The sequence below is a fragment of the Astatotilapia calliptera genome, chromosome 1 (genome assembly GCF_964374335.1).
Source record: "Astatotilapia calliptera chromosome 1, fAstCal68.1, whole genome shotgun sequence".
NCBI lineage: Eukaryota > Metazoa > Chordata > Actinopteri > Cichliformes > Cichlidae > Astatotilapia > Astatotilapia calliptera.
Window position 1 is genome coordinate 2,369,704 of NC_137422.1, and position 24,586 is coordinate 2,394,289.

Sequence of the window (24,586 nt, forward strand, 5' to 3'; positions counted from 1 at the left end):
ATGCAAAATTCTAACCAAAGGCTCATGAGATGGTCCCTCTTAGTACAAGATTTCAATCTGGAGATCCATCACAAGAAAGGGACAGAGAATGTACTGGCAGATGCGCTGTCACGTGGTTTTCGGAACCCCTAAGCGCCAAACATCTTTAGGGGAGATGTTTGGTCTTGGGAAGGGGGGTGTTATGGCCCTGTCCATAATCTGTTTTGGTGGCTGTTGTTGTCTGTTCCTTTAAGTCTTTGCAGGTCCCGGAGTGGATGAGCTGACGGCTGCTGATTGGTCCCCTGGCCATGTGATCTTCTTCAAATCCCTCACCAGCAGTTGTCCCGGGGCAGCCACTGACAGCAGCAGCAGACCTGACCCTGGCCTCCAAAACCTGAGACTTTTGTGCCTGTGACTTTGTGCGACTTTTTTGGAGTTTTGTATATAGTGTGTACATTAGTTTTCATTGTAAATAGCCTTGTAAATAGCACTGCAACAGAAGGGGTGAGCTGCCTTATTGTTTTTCCTTGCACTGTTTTCTCCTGTTTATTTCAGTTAGGGAGTTAGGTGTAGCGCTTGTCTTTTGTTTGATATTTGATTTCACCCAGGGTTGTAGATAACACCTCCTCCTGACTTAGCTTGTTTTGTTTGTTATTTTGGCCTTTGTTCACCCCGGAGCTTCATTTTTGCAGTGCAGAAAAATAAATCACGATTCACTAAGAAATTGGTTTCCCTTTGTGTATGGTTTTGGGGACCAGGGCGGGGCAATTCTTTCAAACTTGTGTTGCGTTCCTGTACCCCTAGACTGGGGCGTAACATAACAAACATGTTAAAACATAAGAAATCAGGAAGGGGCATGTAAAGGAATTTCTTTTACTTATGTATTAATCACATTATTTTATTGTATGATACCTTGGTGCCACTGGATTTTAACATGTCTCACACTCATACAGTAAGACAAATGGTGGGGGTGTAGTAAGGAAGTTGGGGGAAGCAGACGACTCCACAGGAAGAGTCTTTTGTGTCTTTGAGGACTCTGGGAGGCAGCAAGGGAGTGTGAAACAGCTGTGTACTGCCTTTTGTTCCTGGAGATATTTAACTGAGAGCCATGCTGGGCTCAGACTCTGCTGACCGTCTGTCCCGCGGTCATGCAGGGACTTCATCAAGCTTGGTTGTCTGTTCTTTGTGTGTTTGATTAAAGAATGTTAGCTACCGCTCACCGCTCGTCTGCAGCTTTATTTAAATGGAAAACTTCCACAACAGCCAACAAAAAGCTTTTTGCTAAAAAAAAGATTCAGAGCAGAAGTTTTTTGCACTGCATTTTAAAATGAAAACATATTGCATTTATTTACAATTAAAGACACAGAGCAGGAGGTGTGTTACTGTTTTACATCCACAGACACACAAGAAAAGAAGCAGGCAACATGAGGTCAAGTTATGGCAATTTTATTTGTGCATTTCAGTTTTTAAAAAACAAGCAAACGTCCCAAGAAGAAGGATGGGGTGAAAGAAAGGTGGAGAGAGGGGGAAGAAACTATTGATGCTGCTGAGTCAGTTCTTCCTCAGCAGTCTGCTCCAGAATCCCCTCCTGTCCTCAGCTTGCTTTTCTTTTTCTTTTGCCTTCAGTTCGTTTAAGGTCTTGTTGAGCTGCTCCTCGGCATCTTTAAATTTTTCTTTCAGCTGCTGTTTGGCCAGTTTCCCTTTGTGTTTGAGGAGCTCTTTAGCTTCCTTTTTGTGCTTTCGCATTTCTTTCAGTGCGTCTTTGCAGTCTTTCTTGGTCACCGTCATTTCTTTCTTGAATACCTTCACCTCAATTTTCTCTTCTGCGAGTTCTTCTTGCACTTTCATCAGTTCCTTCTTCATGTTTTCAGTGTGACTCTTTGTATCTTCCATTTCTTTCTTTGCTTCCTGTATTTTCATTTTCTCTTCCTCCAACACTTTTTGAGCTTCCAACAATTCTTTCTTCAAATTTTCAATCTCATTTTCTGCCTCATCTTTACGTCTTTTCTCCTCTTCAAGTTGTTGCTTTACATGCAGTAATTCCTTCCTTAGTGTTTCAGCTTCAGCCGTTACATTTGCAGCTTCTTGAGTTGCCAACTGCATTTTCCTTTTTCCCTCTCCAAAAGCTTCCTGCACCTCCTGTAATTCCTGCATCACATTTCCTGCCTCCTTCTTTGCAGTTTGATATTTATTGTTGGCTTCTTGTGCTGTGCTTTTCTCTTCCTCCAATGCTTTTTGAGCTTCCAACAGTTCTTTCTTCATCTTTTCATTCTCCTTTTCTGCCTGTTGTTTTCCCATTTTCTCTCCTTTAAGTTTGAGACCCACATGCAGTAATTCCTGCAATACTACATCAGTTTCAAACTGTGAATCTTTAGCTTCTCCTCTTGATTTTTCTGCCTCTTCTTTTAATTTGATATTTTCAGCCTGTATCATTTGAAGTTCTTCTTGCAGGTTAATCAGCTGTACTGAATTGTGAGGTGAAGCACTCGCCGATCCTCTTCTCGTTCTCCCTCGATTCATTTTGGCCTTTTAAACAAAGGAGCCAACGTTTTGTAGAGGAGTGAAGTGAAGTTTTCGATGTTTCTTCGTCAACTGTCGTTTGTCCTGCACAGAGATGCTGCTGTAGATGTGTCTCTAGCTGTGTCTGGATACAATGAAACATGCTGGAACTAAGTGCTTGTGTTGCACAGTTCTACTGAACATTCCATTTCATGCATGCTCCGCCCACATGGTCAGGAATGTCAGGTGCTGCATCGCCAAAGGCTGCTCCCGTTGCCTAGCAATAACAGCTGTTTACTTTTGGGGTCTGGTTCATTATTTAATAAAGAAAACATGTCCAAGTATTGGGTGCTGAGGCTCAGCGCATATTCTAGCCTGCTGTGTGGGTGGGCAGCTAGAAATCACTGGTGGGCAACATGAGTGAGGAGAAAACTGGAGCAGCCAAGCAGGGAGCTGCAGGTTGCTGGTTTGAGTCTCTGTTCAGATGCTGGTGTCTCCTCTCTCTGAGATGTCTGCAAACAGTCCCAGATAAAACAATAAGGATAATAAACAAACACGTGACTAAAATAACAGTTATGACTCTGATGTGTTTCATGTGTAGCAGGATGGCCTCTATACAGCAGTCGCTGCAAGCATCCACATCGCCACACTCACTTTTCTTTAAGCAGGCGTGCTGGGCTCCTCCTAAGGAAAGTTTGAAACTTCATTTCCTTCATGCTGGTGAACTTTTTACCAAATATTTTCATCAAAGCTTCTCCATCACTGACAGGGATTGTTTGGATCTTCACACTCATCTCCACCAACCCTAAAAAATGAGTCTCACTTTGCTCATATAATGCCAGGAGTGTCTCCATATTCCACAAAAGTCTGTGCAAACATGTAACAGTATCCCATATTCATATGAATATTATTGATATTATAACAAAAGCTGTCACCAACACAATTGTCCCAAGTGCTTTTTTTATTAGTTATTGCAAATGCTTGATTGCAGTTCTTGCTAGATGACAAAACCACGTATTAGGTTTAGAAGGAAATGACTTTTGGAGGTAGCAAGGGAGTGTGAAGCTTAAGGTGTAAAACAGCTGTGTACTGCCTTTTGTTCCTGGAGAAGGTATTTAACAAACCAGCTAAGTATCTTGTAAATTCTTTGTGCTAGTTTTAAAAGCAAGAGGTACTGAGAGTTTGTTTTCTTTGTACATCATATGCATAAAACGTGATAACATCCTTTTAACTTCGAACGACTCACAAAACTTTCTCCCTGTTGAATTCAGGATCACGGGGGATGTGAGCAGGTAAGAAGACCTCTGAGCTTCAAACAGGACCATCAGCCAGAGACACAGCACTTCCGTTCTGTCTTATGGACCCTCGCCACAAAGCATCTGTGTTATGGGGAGTGGAAGATTCTCGCTCAGCATTGGGACTTTAGTGAAGCACATATACAAGCTATAGAACAACAGTGGACAGGTGAGCAGTGCTGAGTTCCTAAAAAAATTATTGACAGTTTTATTGCTATTTTTATTACCTTTTTTGTACTTGTTGGGTTTTTTCATATATATATATATATAAATCTTTACACAGGAAATCATACAAGTTTGAAAAACTGTAATATAAGGCCTGTAATGTCCAGAACCATAGAAGCACTGTTTCATGGGTCCAGTGATTTTATTGAAAATAAATTCTCAAATTTGGCACTGACTGATTCACTCTACAGCATTCTGAGTACCTGAGGTGATTAACTCTGGTCTAGGTCAATTTTAACCCAGATCAAGAATTCTTTCTACAATTCTACTACAACAAATGAACTACAGATCTATTTAGAATATATGGATAGTCTGACATGAGTAAATGGATGCTTAATCCTTAATATTTCAGAGAGCAGATGGTGTTGTTTTTCTTTTGTTTTTTTTACAACATCACTTTTTTGTAGAAAAACGTCTATTATCATACAATATCTTGTCTTATAATGATGACCTGAAGCACAACTACAACTGCCTATACCTGATACCTGAATCTTGGTTAACCAGAGAGATAAAAGCCAGGAGAATAAACCAGATGTTCTCCACTGAACTACCCAAAGTATAGTCTGAATGGCAGCAGAACAAAATGAGAACAGCCCCGCCAACGCTGGAGACAGAGCAATACTGAAGAGTATATGTAAGAAGGATGCAACACATAACAGAAATGCTCAGTGCCTAGTGGATCTAAGAGCAGACTGCAACAACCTCCCTGAAAGGATCCAGTAACCATCACAGTGGCAGACATGTCAAGCAGAGGGATTGGACAGCACCATTCCCTGCCATGTTTAACACCTACTGGATAGGGAAGCTAACAAGCTAACTCCATTAGCATCCTGCAGCACAAATGAACCAGGTGCTAATGGTTGAGACCCACCCGGAATGTCTAACCGAAGGCTGTCCTGATCCCCAAGGATCCCAAGAAGGGGCCCGTCCCATCTAACTACTGGCCAATAACTTGGCTAAACTGCCCACCAGATTGCCCTCCTCCTGAATGGTAGATACTGTACCTCCGTCCATCCAAACCCACACTTGTCCTTGTTGGACATAGTTGGATATAATTGCTAATCTTTCTCTTTGGGTAGATTGGTCCTCCAACCAAGAGCAGTCTCTCCAAGATGACAGCAGTTTGCAACATGGATTGTAATAAGTTTTTCAGCTTTTGTACACTGTTGCAAGAGTTACATTCTGGGCACAGCTTTTTTCTTTAATTCCAAATGCCAGATCTTTGACACCTTGCTTTTAAACTCTATTTGACTTTTAACCTGTTGAACCTTTTTTTTAATTTAAAGTTGAACTTTAAATAAAATATTAAATTATATAAAATAAAATATTGTTTCATTTTGTTGGAGCACTTAAAATGTAAGATATCAGGATGTCATTCAGCTTTGCTTACTGGCCAAGTACCTCGCTTGCTTAACGCTGGTCTGTGGTTACAATACAGACCCAGTGGACTATATGAACTAGTTAGTTACTGTGATTCTATAAATGTTCTGATGGTATAAGAACTGTCTACAGTGACTGTGTTTAACTAAAAGTTCAGATGGATAATGCTTGATATAAATCTAAATTGAAGGTAAGAAAAGCTTCAAAGATCATGGTCACCGGATGCTGTTAATCTGGCTTCATGGAGTGCTCGTAGCTGGAGAAAACCCTACCAAAGGCCTCTATGAGGGGTTGGTGGAAATCTCCTGGACAGATTTGGCAGGTGAGCTAATCAGGGAGGTTACTTCCTTTCACTGGTCAGACTATTTGTCAGTTTTAACAGTCATACAATATTAGTTAACAATATTTCTCCACAGAAAGACCAATAATGCCGTAAGACTGTTTTTCTGTTTGTTCACTGGAATGTGTCTACTTTTTTTTCTTTTCTCTGTTTTCCTCTTCTGGTTTGTTATCCAGAGTTCATCCGACAGAAGGCAAACTCCCAGACCAGCTCTCCTAAAATGTGCTGCGTAATGTGACGGCAACAAGTTTATGCTTATCATCGAGCTATTGTGTTAGCTTTGTTAAAACTTTCTTTATTTAAAGAAATAAAAATGTTATTTTCTATAAATAAAATTACATGATTTGAATTGTGAGTCACATAATGGTTTACATTTTTTAATGAAAGATAGGTGTGTAGCAGCCAGGGGAAAGTTGCTCTCTATTTATTTCTTTTTTTTTTGCCGTGCAATTTTGTCAGATTTTCTCTACTGCAGCACTTGAACTGTGTTTACCTAGAAGGGCTGTAACAACAGCCTTGCACTGCTGCAGATTTCCATGTGCTGCATCCCATGCCAGTTATCCACACACAAAGAAAGGACAAGACAAGCTGCCCCTAACCTACCCAAAATGCCCCACGCCTGCTGCTTAGGTGTGGGATTTTGCTTCCCCCAAAGGTCCTTGAGGTTCCTGAGATTCCCTAAAGCGCAGATCGTACCTCCCAACATGGGCCAGCTCGCTCCACATGATAGTGCATCCGAGGAGGCGTGGACCCCCCTGCGGAGGCGTGGACCCCCCCTGCGCATGGAGAGACCAAACCATGAAACTGGCGACTCCGGGCACTGGTGCTCCATACTCCTTGCAGGCCCCCTGCATCCCAGACCCCAAACCCCAAGACCCTCACACCAACACTAGTTCACTGGATCTAAGACAGAGCCCAGCTCCTAACAAAAAGCGCCCCTCACAATGATGCTTTACAACACTGCATCTGATGTTTTGTGTTGCACTTGATGTTGTAAGGCTTGGATGCAGCTGCTTGGCCATATAAACCCATTCCATGAAGCCCTCTATGCACTGTTGTCGAGCTAATCTGTAGGCCACATGAAGTTAATATTTGCCTCTCTGCCCTTTGTCCTCCCCTCAAACCGGCTGTCACTCCCTAAGCCGTGGTCTGCTGGAGGTTTCTTCCTGTTAAAATGGAGTTCTTCCTCCACACTGACTCCAGGTGCTTGTTAACAGGGGCTCATCTTACTGTTGGGGTTTATTGTAGGGTCTTTATCTTAAACATAAAGCACCATGAGGCGACTGTTGTTTGGATTTGGTACTGTATAAACAAAATTAAAGTGACAGTCCAAAATAAAGTCATTTTAATGAAATTCTTATTTACTCATTGTGAATAAAGTACAGCAGTACATAACACATTTGATTGATGATTGGTGGTTGATTTATTTAAACTAATATAATCATCCTGCTGCAACCAGGTTTCTGTAAGTCAGAGTAAATCAAATTCTTGTACTAACAGAGAGAGCAAACCCCAAGTTAGCAGTTCAGTCAACAGTAAAGCAACATGGAGCGAAGGCGGTGTGCATTTCACTTACTCTTTTGACTGGCCTTACTCTTACTTTGAGGAGAGTAATACTGGGAAAATAATATTGTTTTTCTCACTGAAAGCCATTTCCACTCTGTTTGACTGTTACTTAAGTAGATTAACCTTTGGTTTTATATCTTTTTGTCAGGAAAATACTAGTACAAGACTGAGTTCATATCTTTACTTGTTAAATGTGTATTTTTGACCTGTAGACTTGTAGGATTTGTGGAATAAAGAAACAAACTTACTAGAAATGAAAATGAACGTTTATTTTTGTTCATTTTTTAGTATTTCATACAGCTGACTAGCAATTACACAAGCGTGATTGGGATTAAGTCAACGGACAGGTGAAAAGTATAGACAATGATACATTTTCATTTCTCATTTTAAACAAAGCTATTTCAGGCAAATTTGAAAAGCATAAAATTCAAGCTGCATCAATCTCTCCCATCTCTTGGTTGTCTGTGGAAACAGAAAGAAGATGTTACACATATGTAGTATCTGCACAAAAAAATCACAAACACAGGCTGTAAATTGAGGAGATGTGTTCGTCTGGTGTTCTGGTTTATATGCCTTTCACTCATCCCAGCTACATGCTTCTGACCCTGATCAATTAAAATATATGACATTTCATTGTTTTTTGTTTTAAACCAAATGTTTCCACTAAAGTTATCCTGACAAAGCTTTAATTGGTAAAATAAATGTATAGGAACATGATTTTCTATTATAATGAAGTAAACAAAATTCGAAAACATCCGAGCTTATTTACTTACTTTTTCTAGAACAACTTGTTCCTTTGCACAGGTATGGGCACATTTGAGCCTGTCAAACAACAAACAGAGAGAAATCTTTAAACGCTGCTGCATTTCTTTAAGACACCACATGAACATCTGAGTTTGATGAACAGTTTGATGTACTATATCTATGTTGGTGTTTACTAGTCTCCATGATTGTTCTGTGAAACTAGTGGAGGTAGAAAAGTAAGCCGGGGGCTGAGCAGATAGGTTGAAAGAATTTAAGGTCTTCAGCACACAAAGCAGATAATTAAATAAGCATGCTCTCATGGTTATGATATTCTGAAGCATATTATTATCTATAGACAATAATACCAAACAGAAATTGCTTCCTCTTCCCTCCATTTTGCATCACCCAATGTCAGTTTTGTGTACATATTTGATCTTCAAACACGTTTTACCCCAGTGACGTTGGTTTTTCTGCTTGTTTGTTAACAGGATTCCAGGTTTTTGTGCTTGTCCCAACTTTTTCTATTTATATAATTATTATTTGAGGAGGAGACAGCTTCATAGTACAGTTACATTTTGTTTGAATTTTGAAAACCTCTCAACCTTTAAGCACAAATGGGTGCAGTAGTAGGTTTGGAAACTAAAGGTGGTGCAGAAAAACGGCAAGTAGACTGGCACTTATACAGTGTTTTTGTGCTCTAATTGAGCACTCAAAATTCTTATTAGCCAGTCGCACAAACATTCATGTAAATGCTCTTTCTTATACTTAAGTACCAGACACACATTTGCACAAATTTATCAATAGCGACTCAGAGTTCAGTATCTTGCTCAAGGTCATTTCAAAATACTTCTTGGTGTTGTCTCAGTCTGGAGTATCACTTCCTGTTCTATCTTACAGTGGTATTTTTGCATTGCTTATCTGTGTAGCCAATTTAATTAAAAACTTATAGATAACGTCTTATTTCATAGTGTAATCTTCCTGCGCTTTATCCAAAGCACACTCTGTTGAATCACCCACTAATTATATTTACAGTGTTCAGTCACTGTGTCTTTAGGGATTCGCTAGCTTAGCATTAGCTCTTCACCTGTCTCTCCTACTCTTTCCTGCTCAGATGTTTAGTTACCCCTTGGCCTACTTTACTAATAACTATACTTGTTATAAATGTAGCTTGTTTGTAGCTCCGGAGGCCCCGTCAGTTCTCTTCCATCGGATTTTCCCGAGCAGTTGGGAAAACATGATTGCTGAGTGATGGTGAGGAGGAAGCGTAGTCCTAAATAGAAGCCCCCGGTACACTACCAACCCAACCATGTGTTGAAGCATTTTTCCCCACATGGCGACACACCTGGAACATCTATACATCCATCCATTTTCTTCAGATTCTCTGGGGCCGGGTAGCAACCTAAGCAGAAAAGCCCAGACCTCCCTCTCCCTAGCTCAGGGGTGGGCAACTCCAGGCTTCGAGGGCCGGTGTCCCTGCAGGTTTTAGATGTGTCCTCGAACCAACACAGCTGATTTAAACGGCTAAATTAGCTCCTCAACCTGTCCTGAAGTTCTTCAGAGGCCTGGTAACGAACTAATCATGTGATTCAGGTGTGTTGACCCAAGGTGAGATCTAAAACCTGCAGGGACACCGGCCCTCGTGGACTGAGAATGCCCACCCCTGCCCTAGCTGCCTCCTCCAGCTTGTCCAGGGGAACACCAAGGAGTTCCCATACCACCCAAGAGATATTATCTAGAGTTGGATGTCTCGAGACTGGTCTTGGTCTCGAGACCACTTTTACGTGGTCTTGGTCTCGACTGACTTTGGTCTCGGTCTTGGTCTCGCTGTTTCGGTCTTGCATTCTCAAATCGACATAGTGTTCGGGAGATTTGGAGTCAATATTAAACCCAAAGTACTTACTAGCTAACTGACTGGATGCCCATTAACCTTATAACTCCTGTTGTGTGTGTGTGTGTGTGTGTGTGTGTGTGTGTGTGTGTGTGTGTGTGTGTGTGTGTGTGTGTAAAAACTGAGATGTTCAGAGGTCTTGCTTCATGGTATCGAACAGCCCGCACAAAACAGGTTCTTTATGTTTTAGTTTAAGTGCTGATGTAAACCACAATGTTCAGCAAACATCTATCAGGTCATTGGACTGTATTTTTTTAAAGCTTAAGTATGCACACATGGGATATATTAAAAACTGACAAGCTGTGTTTGAACACATGATGTGAAATCACTTCATTAACCTGCTGGATTTGCCAAAAGTTCAAATATTTATACTACTTTGGCACATTACTCCTAACTTATTAAGTGGCTCTTAGTGAGGGTCATGATAATCAATTCAATTGAGCAGAAGTGACATTCTTACTTCGATTCGTCCAAATTCATGTGAGTTTCAGTCTGTTCAGCCTGTTTCTGTGTAGCACCAAGCAGCAGACCTAAACCTGGATGTGCTTCTGGCTTCTGCCTCTAATGAAAACGGATGAGTGTAAAATGCAACCATTGTTTGTAGTTTGCTGCCACCTACTGAGTGAAAAAAGAACTGAAGCTGTAAAAAGTCAGTATTCCTAATGATAGGCTTCGTTTTGTTTCAGTTTCAGTTCACTATACAGCTCATCAAACTGTTTTCCCTTTACGTTTTGATATAATAGCTTTTTAGTACTACTGAGACACATACTGCCTTTTCCTTCTGTCAGAGTAATATTTTCTTGAGCTGTGTAACTGGATTGTTCAAACATAGAGGTAGTTTGGATTCACTGACACAGGAGCCATACGCCCTTTCTGCAGTTTCTATGCTTCCTTAGCTCGTTTATGTCGCCATTGTTAATCCTGTCCTGTGCAAACAAAAGCTCAAGCTACACTTGTCTGACTGACAGAAGGTTCAAGAGAAGGACATTTGCTCTCAACTCTTTCCCTGTTGAAATGTTATTCCAAGGAAGTGAGTTTCCTACAGGGTATGGAGGGTTAGTATGTGTTAATGATTTCAGTGTCATGCAGGGGAAAGCAGCATTCAGTGGAAGCTTCTCGGTGACTGTTTTAAATCCAAATATGACCCTTATTTGTGGCGCATGTTAACATACGGTCAGCTCAGGAGTTAGTATCAGTGATGTGGTTGTCACGAGGTTGTGCACAGCATCACCGGCAAGGGGGCTTGGTTTGAGAGGTTTTTGGCATCTGTGATGTGATTTACAACCATCCACTCATGTACAGTAAGAAGCCGCACTCACAACCGTGGGCATCAGCAAGTTGGTGAAATTTAAACAAAACAAAACAGCGTCACATCTGAAACTCTCTTATTGTACCCAAAATACAAATTTTAGTGATTACATGTGGCTTCATTAATTATGTTCAAAAGGATGAATACATAACGCAAGTAATAACTTTATGATCAGTCAGTGAATGAAGGAGCTCAAGAGTGCAAATATAGTTGCAATAAAGTGACAAATATGCCCTTTTATGTCAAACAAAGACCGAAATAAGTGGCATCAGTGTGAGGATGAAAATGAGCGATCCAACCTCACACTGCAGATATCAGGGCAAAGCACAGTGGGGGGGTTGCAGTCTGCACGCACAAGAGGGCTAACAACGCTGTGAGTGACGGAATCCACCCAAACTGAGGAACAGCTTCTTCCCCAGAGCTGAAGCCTGCACTGTTTGCATTATAATATAATATAATATAATATAATATAATATAATATAATATAATATAATATATCATGTTGCTATTTAATGTTTTTTGTTGCAGCTGCTCTGTGAGCCAAGCTTTCGTTGTCTAAATTCAATGGCAATATATCTCTGCACCACACGATGGCGATAGATTCTCACAGACAGTCTGTGCTCTGCTTCCGCCACCAGTCATCTTTAAATCTTTTTTTTATTCAATGAAACCTTTATTTAACTGTCCATCTCGCAGCATTACTTTAAAAAAATCATATTTAAATACGTAAATAAATATAAAAGCCAAGGGTAAAAGAAAAAGGTAACAATTATAAGAATACACGCAAAAATTCACATACATATATTGTTTTGAGCCTTTTTGTTGGTGCAGTCTGATATTGATTGTATGTGCATGTGCACATCCTTAAAATAATGACAGAAATATGGTGTTTTGTTAGTAAACTTACATTTATGGATCAAAAATTTAGCTAAAAGTATTAAGAAATTTATCATAAAAAAACATTTCTCATACTTCTTGGGGAACTTAAAGAAACAGAATAAAACATTTTCCCATCGTAAAGAAAACTCCCTTAAAATATGGACAATAACAAAGCTGCTAAATTCCTTCCAGAATCTCTGTGTAAAAGAACAGTACCAAAAAAGATGTGTCACAGTTTCTGGATGATCCCCACAGAAAGTACAATTAGTATTTATGTCCCTTTTAAATTTGGCCATGTAGTGACTGGCTGGATAACATGTATGTCGAATTTTAAAAGAGACTTCTTTCACCTTATTTACAATCAAATATTTATGGGGGACCATCCAGACTGTCTTCCGCTTGATATCTGGAACAAATCGGTTCCAATAAGATATTATATATGGGAGAGAGACGATATCTTCTTGGAATAAACTACGTATTCTCTTATTGCTGTTACCAAGTTCCTGTGAAAAGCAGATTTTTCCTATTGGTGACTCAGCTGGATCAGGGAGAGTGACTGAGGTAGAGATCGAGCTGTCAGTGTTTTTATATAACATTAAAGTCCCTGAGGGTATGGCACCAAGCACCATTGAGAATTCCTGAACACTGATTGGAAAATTATATAGTGCAATAAAGTCGTTGTAAGTAAGTAGTTGTCCCTCTTTACTAACCAGCTGAGCCACCAATAGGATCCCATTTTGGAGCCAAGTTTCCAGGAAAAGTGATTTATTTTTCTATAAAATATCTCTGTTGTTCCAGATGAGGTATTTGTGAGGTGAGAAGTTGTGTTTATAAATGAGGGTCCACGCTAAGAGGACCTGCTTATGGAAGGATGAAAGCTTTACAGGGAGTTTCTCAACATTGTAATTACAATTTAAAGTAAAATTAAAGCCACCAAAACGAGAGAAAATATGGTATAAAGTTCCAGACAGAGGTAGGGTTTTAAGAAAATGTTTGCGACGTCGAAAATAGCGACGGCCATCTGGGACTTTCTAGTGGACGACTTCATGGCTGCGCCTTCACCTGGAGACTGGCGGTCCATCACAGAGGGATTCCAGGAGCGCTGGAACTTCCCTCTGTGCTGTGCAGCTCTGGATGGGAAGCACGTCCAGACAAAGGCACCCCATATATCATATAGGAGACACACACTTTGATATACACTAAATATTTATTGCATTTCTTTTTTGTGGTGCCCAAATTTATGCACCTGCTTGATTTTGTTTAAACAATTATTGCACACTTTCTGTAAATCCAGTAAACTTCTTTTCACTTCTCAAATATCACTGTGTGAGTCTCCTGTATGATATTTAACTGACATTTTTTATTGTAACAACCAACGATTTATACAGGAAAATAATGTCTATTAACAAGGTTGCCCAAACTTTTGCATCCCACTGTATTAGTATATTTTGTCATTAGTATAATATGAAATAACTTCTACATGTGTCAAGTCGTGTGCCAACATTTGCTGTGTAGTAGAACTGAGACATTAGTCATTATAAACATTTATTTGAAATAATATTAAAAGTCTCAAACAGAAAAACATTAAACATAAATATATAAAATATAAGTATTTACAGAGAGACAGGAATAAAAAGGACCAGCTGCTCTCCAGAGCAGGAACAAGGCTGAGGAGGAAATGCTCCATTGGAGACTGGTGTGGTCTCTTCAGGGACTCCAGGGTGGCCAGCTCCACCGCCGATGGACCGTCCTGGGACCCGTCCCTCATCTGCCTCGGAGCCGTCCTCCTCTGTGGGCCTGTAAAACAGCACAAAACACAAAGAAATGAGAAGGCTGCTACTAGATTTTAATTTCAACAGTGAAAAAAAACAAAAACAGGATATAATCAGATTGGTTGTAGATATTTAGTAAAGGTGATCACAAGGCAATCCCACCGACTAAAAAGGTATCAGTGCTTGCTGTACATACCTGTGGGTGCAGCAGCAGGAGCTCATGGACTGGGGAGCCAGGAGAAGCAACAGGGGATGCTCTGCTGCAGAACCAGTTGGCTCTATCAATACAGTATTAAATGCTAACAGGTTGAATATGATCAGAGAAAGTATATACAGTGGTCCCTCCTTTATTGCAGCAGGGGTTCTCAGAATAACTAGCCCCTGGCCACGCACTTTATACACTGTTTTCCCCACACACATGAACATTGGTCACAGTTCTCACAATTGATTCTCAAAGTGCAAACCTTTGTAGATTGCAAAACGTAAAAGTATTATTATGCCGCGTTTTGTCTTCATCTGCCCGCCACTTTCGTGCGCCCTTTCCCCTCGCGGTGCAGGTGTCTATTTCCGAATGAGGCTCATAGTTATGGGTGTTTTTGTGCTGTTTTTTCTAATGGACGTGATGGTTATCAAAACCAAACATGATAAATTTGGCAAGCGCAGGAGACACGACACGGAGCAGATTTGTCAATCAGGCTGCAGAATGCAATGCTGTACGGTGCAAAAAAAAGAAAAGAAAAAGAAAATCAGCGGAAAAGCGAAGCAGTGACAGCGGGACCACTGTGTGCTGCTTATTAATAAAGAAACTATATTCCTATATGACAACATGCATAAAAGCAGAACGGTATTTGTACGTCAGTGGGAAAATAGCGGTGGCTTGCTAGCTTTTGTGCGGCTTCCCCGGGTCAGCGAAAACTTAAGAGAAAACTTAAGAGAAATGAATGAACCAGGTTGCCCTTCACATATCTTCCTCCAAGCTCGGTCCTTTATATTCCTGTCTCGGTCCAGAAAGCAGCTGGTGTCGTACAGCTCCAGGTTGTTTGCTACGGCGTTGATTAGCCTTCCTTCCATTGAAGAATGAAGGGGTTTGGCTGGATCTGCCCCTTTGACCTAGGTCACAGCCACGTCACCAGGCTCCTGATTGGTTGTCGCGGCACGATTTGACGCTGGAGTTCAGATTTTTCCAACTCCAGGTAGACGCGTAACGCGCGTATGCACAAAATGCAACACAAAAACTCACGCGCGTGGTTTTATTCGCGAGTCAAACGCTCCAAACGCGCTAGACTGACGCGCGTTTCAGGCGTTTTGGCGTTTTGGCGACACAAATCTGCTTCCGAATTTTCGCGGGAGCCGCAATCGCGGGTCATCGCGCTTTTCCATTGACTTTACATGTAAACCTGACGCTCTGTTCGCGTCTATCGCGTTCGGTGTGAACACACCGTAAGAGCTTTTTATAGAATAAATTGCATGACTGCAGTGAGAAAGCAGTAACATCACGACAATGTCAGTAGGGAGTGGGGAGAGGGTTTTAGGAAAGATTCGAGTGCCCGGTCTTACAACTGCAGCACAGATCATAATAAAATTGCTATTTGCTTGGGTATTACCTTCATGAATGACATCCATATTACTAGGAAGCAAATTCTGCATCTTCAAGTTAGGATTTTAAGGGGGATAAGGGGCGGGGACACCAACTGATGTGCAACTTCTACTAAAGCTTTAGCATCATACTAATGATTCTTGACGCCAGCGAGGCTGACAAAGTGGTGTAACAATTTGGTTTTTTTTAAAGATAGAATTTCCTATTACTGACATCATTTAGAAACTAGGGTTTGAATCCTGTGTGAGACCGTAATTTTCTTTATTTATGTAACTTTTGTTTTCACTGGCAGTTTAGTGTTAGGTTAGGACAAAAAACAAATTAGGAAGGTTAAAGACAGAACATTACTAGATTGTGGTTTTAATTAAAATGTAGCCAGTGACAATGCTGAACACATGACAAGCTACTTTAAGGCATATCACCCAGTTTGTAATATTGCTAAACATTTCTGAAGGCAGACGAGTCATGCTGGCTGGGTCAGTGTCATTTTTGTTGTAATTGATGTCTGGTTTGTTCTGTTCCCTAGTGATGGGTAGGGATGGGTACCAGTATCTGACATAATCCTTGAAATAGTAATAACACAGTATCCTCAGCAAAGATGAATTAAACAAGTTTTATTTTAATGGAAGTTTACTTCAAGTCTTCAGATTTTTACTGTTTTTTATTTGATTACTTTAAAGTATATGATTACATTTGAGTAATTAAATAAAGACAGTTTTGATGGAGCTCCTGAGCCAGCCCAAGCTCTCTATGAAGACGAGGAAAAACTCCCCTGGGGGGGCCAGATTGACGGGAAGAAACCTCGGGAAAGCCCATTCAAAGAGAGATCCCCTTTCCTGGGATGGCTGGGGGGGTTACAGGAATTCCAAAACACTGAAATTTAAAGTGGGCCAATTAAAAAAATTATTTCCTGAAAAAAAGAAAGGTAATTCATACATCACACATAAATGATAACGTCTGAATTGTGTGTGTTTGTGTGTGTGTGATAGGCTTATCTCAGCCAAGTGTGATGCTGTAGGTCCTCCAGCGTCGGCCGCGTCTCCGGGACTTTGGTTAAACACGCGTCCAAGAAATCCCGGCAGTCTGGAAAGAAAGGAAAGAGAAAAAACATGAAGATGATAGTTCCAGTGGTCCAAGCCATCAGTCAGTCTTGAAGTGTGACGTTTTCTTACTTTTGGACAGATGTCTTTTGAATTTCAGGCGCTTTTTGAGGAAGCTCGTGGTGTCAAAGTCCCCCGCATGAAGCGCTTCGTACAGAACCACTCCCATTTGCCATACCGTGGTGGGTCCACACCTGTAGCAACTGCGCCCGTACCACTCGGGAGGGGAGTAAATTTCTGTACCTAATAAACAGACACAATTGCAATTTCTTCTAAAACAAAAGGCGAAAACTGTGACATCTGTGAAGAGCAAGAGCAGAATATGTTACCATAGAAGAGGCGGTACTGCGACCGCTCCTTAAAAAAGCAGCTGAGTCCAAAGTCGATGATACGAACACGCGGTACATCTGAGCCGGTCTCAATCAGAATGTTCTCACTCTTGATGTCCCGGTGAAAGATGTGTTTATCCTCCAGGTGCTTCGCAGCATCAACCAGCTGCTTCAGAATGACCTGGAAATAGAGCAGGGCGATATGACCAAAAATATTCATCACGATATACATTTGAAAAGTTGCGATAACGATATAACTGACGATATAACTGACACTAGACAAAATACTTTACAACTCCACAACTTTATTAGTGCAAAAAACCCCATCAATATATTTTCACTTAAACAAGCAGCTGTTTTTTTATGTCCATTAAAGTTATATAAAAATGTAACAGTGCAAATTCCTCGCTGACAGTTTAACCAAAAGGCATTTCCAGTGGAAACTGGCCGACATATCCTCAGCATAACCATGTATAATATCCACAAAACTTAAAAAGAGGTTATACACACACAATACGGTAATATCATGTTGAGGTGCAGTACGTATCACTCCGCGAGGCGCCTGCCTACGATAGCCGTAATGCTCCGACAATCCATCGAGCGGTGCGGCTTTGTAGCTTAGCAAAGTCGCCGTGCACATAAAACCGTTTCGAGGTCAGTAAACACAACCAGAGTTCATACATAAGGCGCACGGGATTATAAGGGGCTCTGTCGAGTTTCAGAAAATTCAAAGGGTTGATTTTAAGTGTGCCGTATTTTCCATACAACACGGCAATAACGACGGCCTGCTAGCATGCGCTACCAAAAATTGTGCTTTGTTGTGTATCTGACGGACGAAAGCTAAACCAGTTCCACACCACTGAAGCTGCAGCATTTTTACAAACCAGAAACTTAAACAACTGAGTTAAATCAACACAACTTTTTCATATTCAATAAACCTGTGCATTTTGTGTTCATAAAATGCGATTGAAACATGTTCAGATGAAGTAAGTTGAGCTCTTGGAATATTTTAATCCTTCACAATTTTGTCATTTTATTTCAACAGTATTCAATAACTTTTACCCCAATACTACTTGGTCACTTAAATACTACATGCTGTCTTCATATTACATAATGTTCAACAAAGTCTAGATCCTGGTTACCATAAAAATTGAATGGGTCTTCAACAACTACCATCCTTCTATCTTTATCCTGGTTGCAGGAGGGCTGGGAAATAACCCTGAAGTGATAGGTTACAAGGCACGGTACACCCTGGACAGCTGACCAGTCTATCACATAGAAACAAACAACCATTTGCAACAGCACTAACCACCATGCCAACAATCTAGGAAATGTAGGAAAGCTATGATTTCCTGTATTTGATGCAGAATTGTTTTGTTTTGTAATAATACACAATAAATAGCAATAGCAATAGCATGCACGTGGTGCGTGTGTAGTGCCTCTTATAACTCCTGCAGTTTGAAATCTTGTGCGATCTTGTGAATTTCATGAGTTCAGCAACTAACCACTCTCACTAGATTGTATCAGCTCATCTCAACAAGAACAAATTAAGTTGTTGAATTTCGTACAGATTCTTCATGATTTAATTACGTTCATAGAAACATGAAATTATTGTGTTCAAATTACAAGTTAGACTTTTTTAATGTAACAACCACCCAACTTACTTTTTTTGGTAAAAAACAGTAGAGGTGGCTGCTCGACTTGACTGAGATGGATGCCTTCCTGAAACCACGATCTAAAGAGCGCGAGTCTGAAACCCGTGCAGTGTCGTGGTCGTGGGATTTAACATTGATATATTATTGACTTACTTCACTTGAACATGATATAAACAATTTAATCTAGCCTCTCTGCATATCATGTAGTTTCTACACTATGTAGTTACACTTAACTTTAAAGCATGAGGCAATTGTGTTAAATACACGCAAGATGCTTACGTAAATCCAAGAGCTGGCCAATCCCTTTTTTTCAGTGTACTTACCTGGATGATTGAGCATGTATCAAGACAATGAGTCATTTACTTTAGTAAAACTGTGTAATGCAACAAGAAAAGAAAAAATATCCGAACTATAGCACCGACTTTTAAATAGCAATCAAGCCCAATAAACAGTTTCTTTTGTTAAAAGAGGGGCCTAATGTCCTCCACAGTTATGTGAGATGATAAAGCCATACAGAAAATGATTACTTCAAGATATAGCTGCTAAAAGTCGTTCTACTACCGAAATGTGTATGTATCCTCTCCTGATTTATTTCCAAAGTTTACTCACTTGATTTGGATTACTGAATGGAACCTAATCATTTTATTAATCTATACACACAGAAATAGCCACACAAACTAAATTAGTTGGTCAAATTTTATTCAGACACTTGATGAAATAATCACACAATGTGGTCCTTCTAATGACAGCAACATAATCTTGTTAGGAGGTGGTGGGATTGTCACATGCAGTGAGCTAGCATGATTTACTTAAAGCTGATGTGATTCCCAGATTGGACGAACTATTTGCATTTTCCTCATCATTATTTTTATTTTTGTTTTCTGATTGCTGATTGGTAGTGGTTGCCAGAATTATGCTTTCGCTTAAAATACAGTGTTAGCTACTAGTGCCTCAATTTCTTGGTTGTCTAAGAAATTTATCCTATCAGAGCCTTCAAAAACAAAAAATAAAAACAAAAAATATATTTTACAAAACATAATTCCAATTAAAATAGTTAGCTGGGTAAAATGCCACATTTTTTATCTCACAGTTAGTGCGATTCTTGATTCTTATGATAAAATGTAATTATATTTTAATCCCACAAATTTCTTTTTTCTTTTTATGAGAGCTCACACACTTAAAGGATATCCCAAAGTCACACATTTTACAACAGCAACCTCATTTTATAAATGCAATACACTACAAAACAAGTGGAATAAAAGCAAAACATTAATAATATGCTTTAGTGGAATTACTACAGTATCTTGAAATTTGCCGTTTCCGTTCGTGCTTTTATTTTGAAGGCAGCCCATTGAAACGGAAATCGTTGCGCTGGGTCACCTGGCTACCGTTTAGCGTTTACTTTCCGTTAGCAAAGTTGTAGATTGCAAGAAGTTTTTTGCGAGTATACATTTGAGCACACCAGAACAAAGGGATTACACACATATAAAGCACGGTATGTACACCGAGTTGTTGTAAAGAAAACAAAAACAGGCTTGTAGGCTTGTGAAATGGGACGGTCTAGCCTCCCTCGCGCTGCCCAGGTTGCCTATCAACCGTTATACTAAAAGCGGGAAACGTTTCATACAGCTTTGTTTGACAGAAACGGAGTAGAACATATTTTGTTCATTTGTTTCTACATGAGCTTTGTGTGATGTGATAAGTATCTGAGGCTGAGACCACACGACTGTAAAACATGATTGTTGGGCTTCATTTTTGTACTGAACAGTCATTTTAAGATTAGCTAGTAAATAACAATTAGCTCATGTTGCTCATGAGACTAAAGTCATCTTACTTTGGTAATGTAAATATAATATGGCCAATATGATAGTTATTATCTTAATCATTATTAGTTATCACAGCAGTGAGTTCGAACTCTGTGTCAAATACTGAGCTTCAGTAAAGATTCTATGGCATTATTTTAGTGCCACTATGCTCAAATTCTTTTTACTTGCGCTCAGAATAGTGGCACAAAAATAACGCCATAAGATTCAAGTTACAATTATTTATATTTCCTATCTCCTTAAATCTTCACTCAAAGACAAGTATGTTTGACAGTGTGTATATAGATGTATCATATAGAAAAGACAAATATTGTTCGTTTAATATGCTGGCATTACTAAATTTGGCTCAATGCTTACATATATGTGTAAAAAGAAAATGTGCGAGCTGTGGTAACTGTGTCTGATAGAATGAAGAGTAGACTGATACATGAAATATTCCTTTATTGGGTGAGAAAATCAGACCATGTCATAACTGCTTTAAGTCATACAGAATAGATATCAGAGCCTTAAACAGGCTGACTTCTGCTAAATGGGTCAAACTGGGCAGAAAGTATACAAACACATAACATCCTTATAGAATATGATGTAACACTATAGATCAACTTAGCTCAGAATATATAAAGCATATAAACAATTACAGCAATATGATGCAACAAACACAGCAGTGCTACTGATCCAAAATACTCAAAGCTTCATAGAACTGAAACAAACATTTATTTTAGCTCCATTCTGCTGCTGAAACATACTTTAGGTTTCTGAACATTGAACTTGTTGCTGCCTTTCATAGTGTGTAACTTGAAGGCCCTGAGTACTTTCTCTCACACTGAAAACACTGGGATGATAACATTATTTGAACATTACCTAATAAGACTGATTCAGCACAGACAGTTATGTTAAACTTTCCTAGCAGTCCTTCACAAACAGGGAACAGTCTGTCTATTCTCTCCATCTGTCAGCTGCTGCTGGCTCTTCCTCCTCCTCTTCCTCACACACTGCTGAGTTTGTCCTGGTGGATCATCAGGGGTGCAAAGCCTCACAGATGATGTGCAGCAGTGGGTCCCTCAGTCTGTCCTCACTCTGGACACTTGCAGTTGTCACACATGGAAATGAAATGTGCGATAAGCTGCAGGATTCAGACACAAGTGTAACTTATAAACACACGTTCATACTTTTATTCCACAATCAGAGAGAAAGAAACAGAGAGAGAGTGCAGGACAGACAGACAGGTGACAGTCTCAGGTGTACACACTGCTACACAACAGCACCAGAGAAGGAGGATTTAGTGTTTGTGTTATTACGAGTGCTACACAAGAAGAGTTCCCAGATGGTACAGTGGACACATGTGTGACTGCTGTGATTAAAGCATCTTTCTTTCAGCTTAACGAGTGAACCGTCAGCTGACTGACATGACTGACTTTAATTACGCATAAAATCATCACATTCTCTGTAAGATTAAAGTCAGCTATTGAACGGCGAATATTTTGAAGTGAAGGCTTTAAAACCAAGTTAGTACAAACGTCGCTAATGTCACATAACTTTCCCGACATGTTGCCAACAGTAATGTTTTAATGTTCTTCATTATAAAAACATTTGCGCATAAATAAGTGACATAATATTCAGTACTTACTTCTGGAAGTTTACTCTTCGTCCGCTCCGCTTCCGCCGTTTTTTTTCGGCAAAATTATCCAAACCACCGCCGCGCTATGAAGTCTGGGATATGTTGGGCCATGAAGGCTACACAGACCCATCCTTAAAATTCAGGGAAATTAAGGACACATTTGAGGGCCGCATTTCGAGCAGCCTTTGAATTGGGACAGTCTTTGTCGTGTCGCTGTGACATAATCAGCCTTAAAATGCGGCCTTTAAGGCTGCAGACCCCAAATCCGGTCATTGGTACTTCCTGGCTTGTGTAGTTACTAGGTAACAAAAGCTCAACACTGCCCCTAGCGTCCTGGAGCACTTCCGTTGTGTTTTGGAGTTTGCGCGTGTTTTGGGGTTTGCGCGTGTTTTGGGGTTTGCACGTGTTTTGGATTTTGCACGTGTTTTGGATTTTGCATGTGTTTTGTATTTTGTACGTGTTTTGTATTTTGCATGTGTTTTGTATTTTGCACGTGTTTTGTATTTTGCATGTGTTTTGTATTTTGCATGTGTTTTGGAGTTTGCACGTGTTTTGGATTTTGTACGTGTTTTGGATTTTGCACGCGTTTTGTATTTTGTACGTGTTTTGTATTTTGTACTAGTGATGGGTCGTTCGCGAACGAAATGGCTCTTAGAGCCGACTCTTTGACGTGAACGACGCGAGCCGGCTCCTTATCGCGAGCCGTCACGTGGGTTTTTTTTTCTTTTTCTTTCTCTCACCCTCTCTCTCGCCTGCACGTGAGCCTTGTGCTTTACGCTGGGCAGAGGGGGGAGGGGCGGTAGTTACACTCAGTAGCAGGAACAGAGTCAGATGGAGAGAGAGAGAGAGACAAAGAGAGCCAGGGACAAAAACGTGACATTAGAAAGGTATAGTAATCATCCACAACTATTTTCGGTTGCAGATGATAAAGGATTCAGAAAGTTTATTCATCCAGGCCCATATGACAGAGAATATGCATGTTCTTTTTGTTTTGATATTTTAATTTATATTTAATTGGGTTGTGGTTTGCAGTGTTTTGTGTTGTTTTCACTTTAAATTTGTAAAAGGAAAAAGCTGAAAATTTAAATAGTTAAAAGTTGAAATGTGAATAGTTGATTTTTGTATTATATGATTTATTTATTACATTTTATGTGGAGTGAATAAATAAAAGTATATTTACGGTGGCCCCTAGAGACAAAGCACATACAAACTTCAAATCACGTACGAACTCTGATGCATGTAAAAACTCAGAAGCACATAAAAACTCAAAACACGTACAAAAGACAACAGAAGTGCTCCAGGATGCTGGGCGCAGTGTGGAGCTTTTGGTATCTTGTGGCTACACAAGCCAGCAAGTACCAACAACCGGATTTGGTGTGTGGTAGTAACAGGTAAATGAACTTTTTTTTTAAATTATTTGAATATATATGAGTGCCTGTGTATAAATATACAAACAATACACACATGCTTTCAATTGTGTAATTTAAGTGATCTAGTAGCTCTGCTTTGGAAGTTCAGTTCATGCTAGAAATGTGTTTTGGAGTTTGTACGTGTTTTGTCTCTAGGGGCCACCGCATATATTTATATATAAACATACCGGTATATAAATAAAACCACTTTGTTTTACGTTAGTAATTCTTTTTGTGCATAATTTTATATTATTGTTAATAATAAATTAATTAAAGCAACAAAACAACCTGAAGAGCCGGTTCGGAGCCGAAAGAGCCGGCTCTTTTTAGTGAGCCGAACCGAAAGAGCCGGATCTCTAAAAAGAGCCGGAAATCCCATCACTATTTTGTACGTGTTTTGTATTTTGTACGTGTTTTGTATTTTGCATGTGTTTTGTATTTTGTAAGTGTTTTGGAGTTTGCACGTGTTTTGTATTTTGCACGTGTTTTGTATATTGTACGTGTTTTGTATTTTGTACGTGTTTTGTATTTTGCATGTGTTTTGTATTTTGTACGTGTTTTGTATTTTGCATGTGTTTTGTATTTTGTACGTGTTTTGTCTTTTGCATGTGTTTTTTATTTTGTAAGTGTTTTGGAGTTTGCACGTGTTTTGGATTTTGTAAGTGCTTTGGAGTTTGCACGTGTTTTGTATTTTGTATGTGTTTTGGATTTTGCATGTTTTTTATATTTTCTACGTGTTTTGTCTTTTGCATGTGTTTTTTATTTTGTAAGTGTTTTGGAGCTTGCATGTGTTTTGGATTTTGCACGTGTTTTGGATTTTGTAAGTGTTTTGGAGTTTGTACGTGCTTTGTCTCTAGGGGCCACCGTACTCCGCCTGCTCTACATCTCTCTCATTACCTTTTATTAGCCGAAAATCCCAATGTGGCTTACACTCATGCCTTTGCCTTTCACCACTTCCTTCATACGCTCTCTTTGCTTTTGGCCTTCCTCACTACACTAAGTAGGATTTTTTAACGCTGTGTAGTGACTCTTGCTAAGTACATGTGAAGAGATGTTGAATAAAAAATGTAAAAGAAAAGGTACTTTTGTTTTGTGTTTTATTGAAAGCACTTTCCATAAAGTGTAATTGTTTCCAATGAAGAAAGAAATAGGTAGGTTTGCATGTGTAATTAGTGTGTT

General features: G+C 39.8%; 1 protein-coding gene and 2 long non-coding RNA genes across 3 annotated transcripts; 1 reads left to right on the forward strand and 2 right to left on the reverse strand.

Annotated features, from left to right (window-relative positions):
* Positions 1 to 2,285: 2,285 nt before the first annotated feature.
* Positions 2,286 to 7,122, forward strand: LOC145428686 (uncharacterized). Its single transcript, XR_013909004.1, has 3 exons — positions 2,286 to 3,942; positions 5,569 to 5,700; positions 5,895 to 7,122. It is a non-coding gene; the product is annotated as an uncharacterized LOC145428686 (long non-coding RNA).
* Positions 7,123 to 7,532: 410 nt separating this feature from the next.
* Positions 7,533 to 9,896, reverse strand: LOC113026139 (uncharacterized). The gene is made up of 2 exons (XR_003272876.2): positions 8,058 to 9,896; positions 7,533 to 7,746 (listed from the first exon to the last, which is right to left on the reverse strand). It is a non-coding gene; the product is annotated as an uncharacterized LOC113026139 (long non-coding RNA).
* Positions 9,897 to 16,065: 6,169 nt separating this feature from the next.
* On the reverse strand, positions 16,066 to 17,211 carry LOC113035698 (serine/threonine-protein kinase pim-2-like). Its single transcript, XM_026191755.2, has 3 exons — positions 16,903 to 17,211; positions 16,646 to 16,816; positions 16,066 to 16,556 (listed from the first exon to the last, which is right to left on the reverse strand). Exons 1-3 carry the CDS (start codon positions 17,132 to 17,134, stop codon positions 16,465 to 16,467), a joined length of 495 nt encoding a protein of 164 aa, XP_026047540.2. The 5' UTR covers positions 17,135 to 17,211; the 3' UTR covers positions 16,066 to 16,464.
* Between the last annotated feature and the right edge of the window lie 7,375 nt (positions 17,212 to 24,586).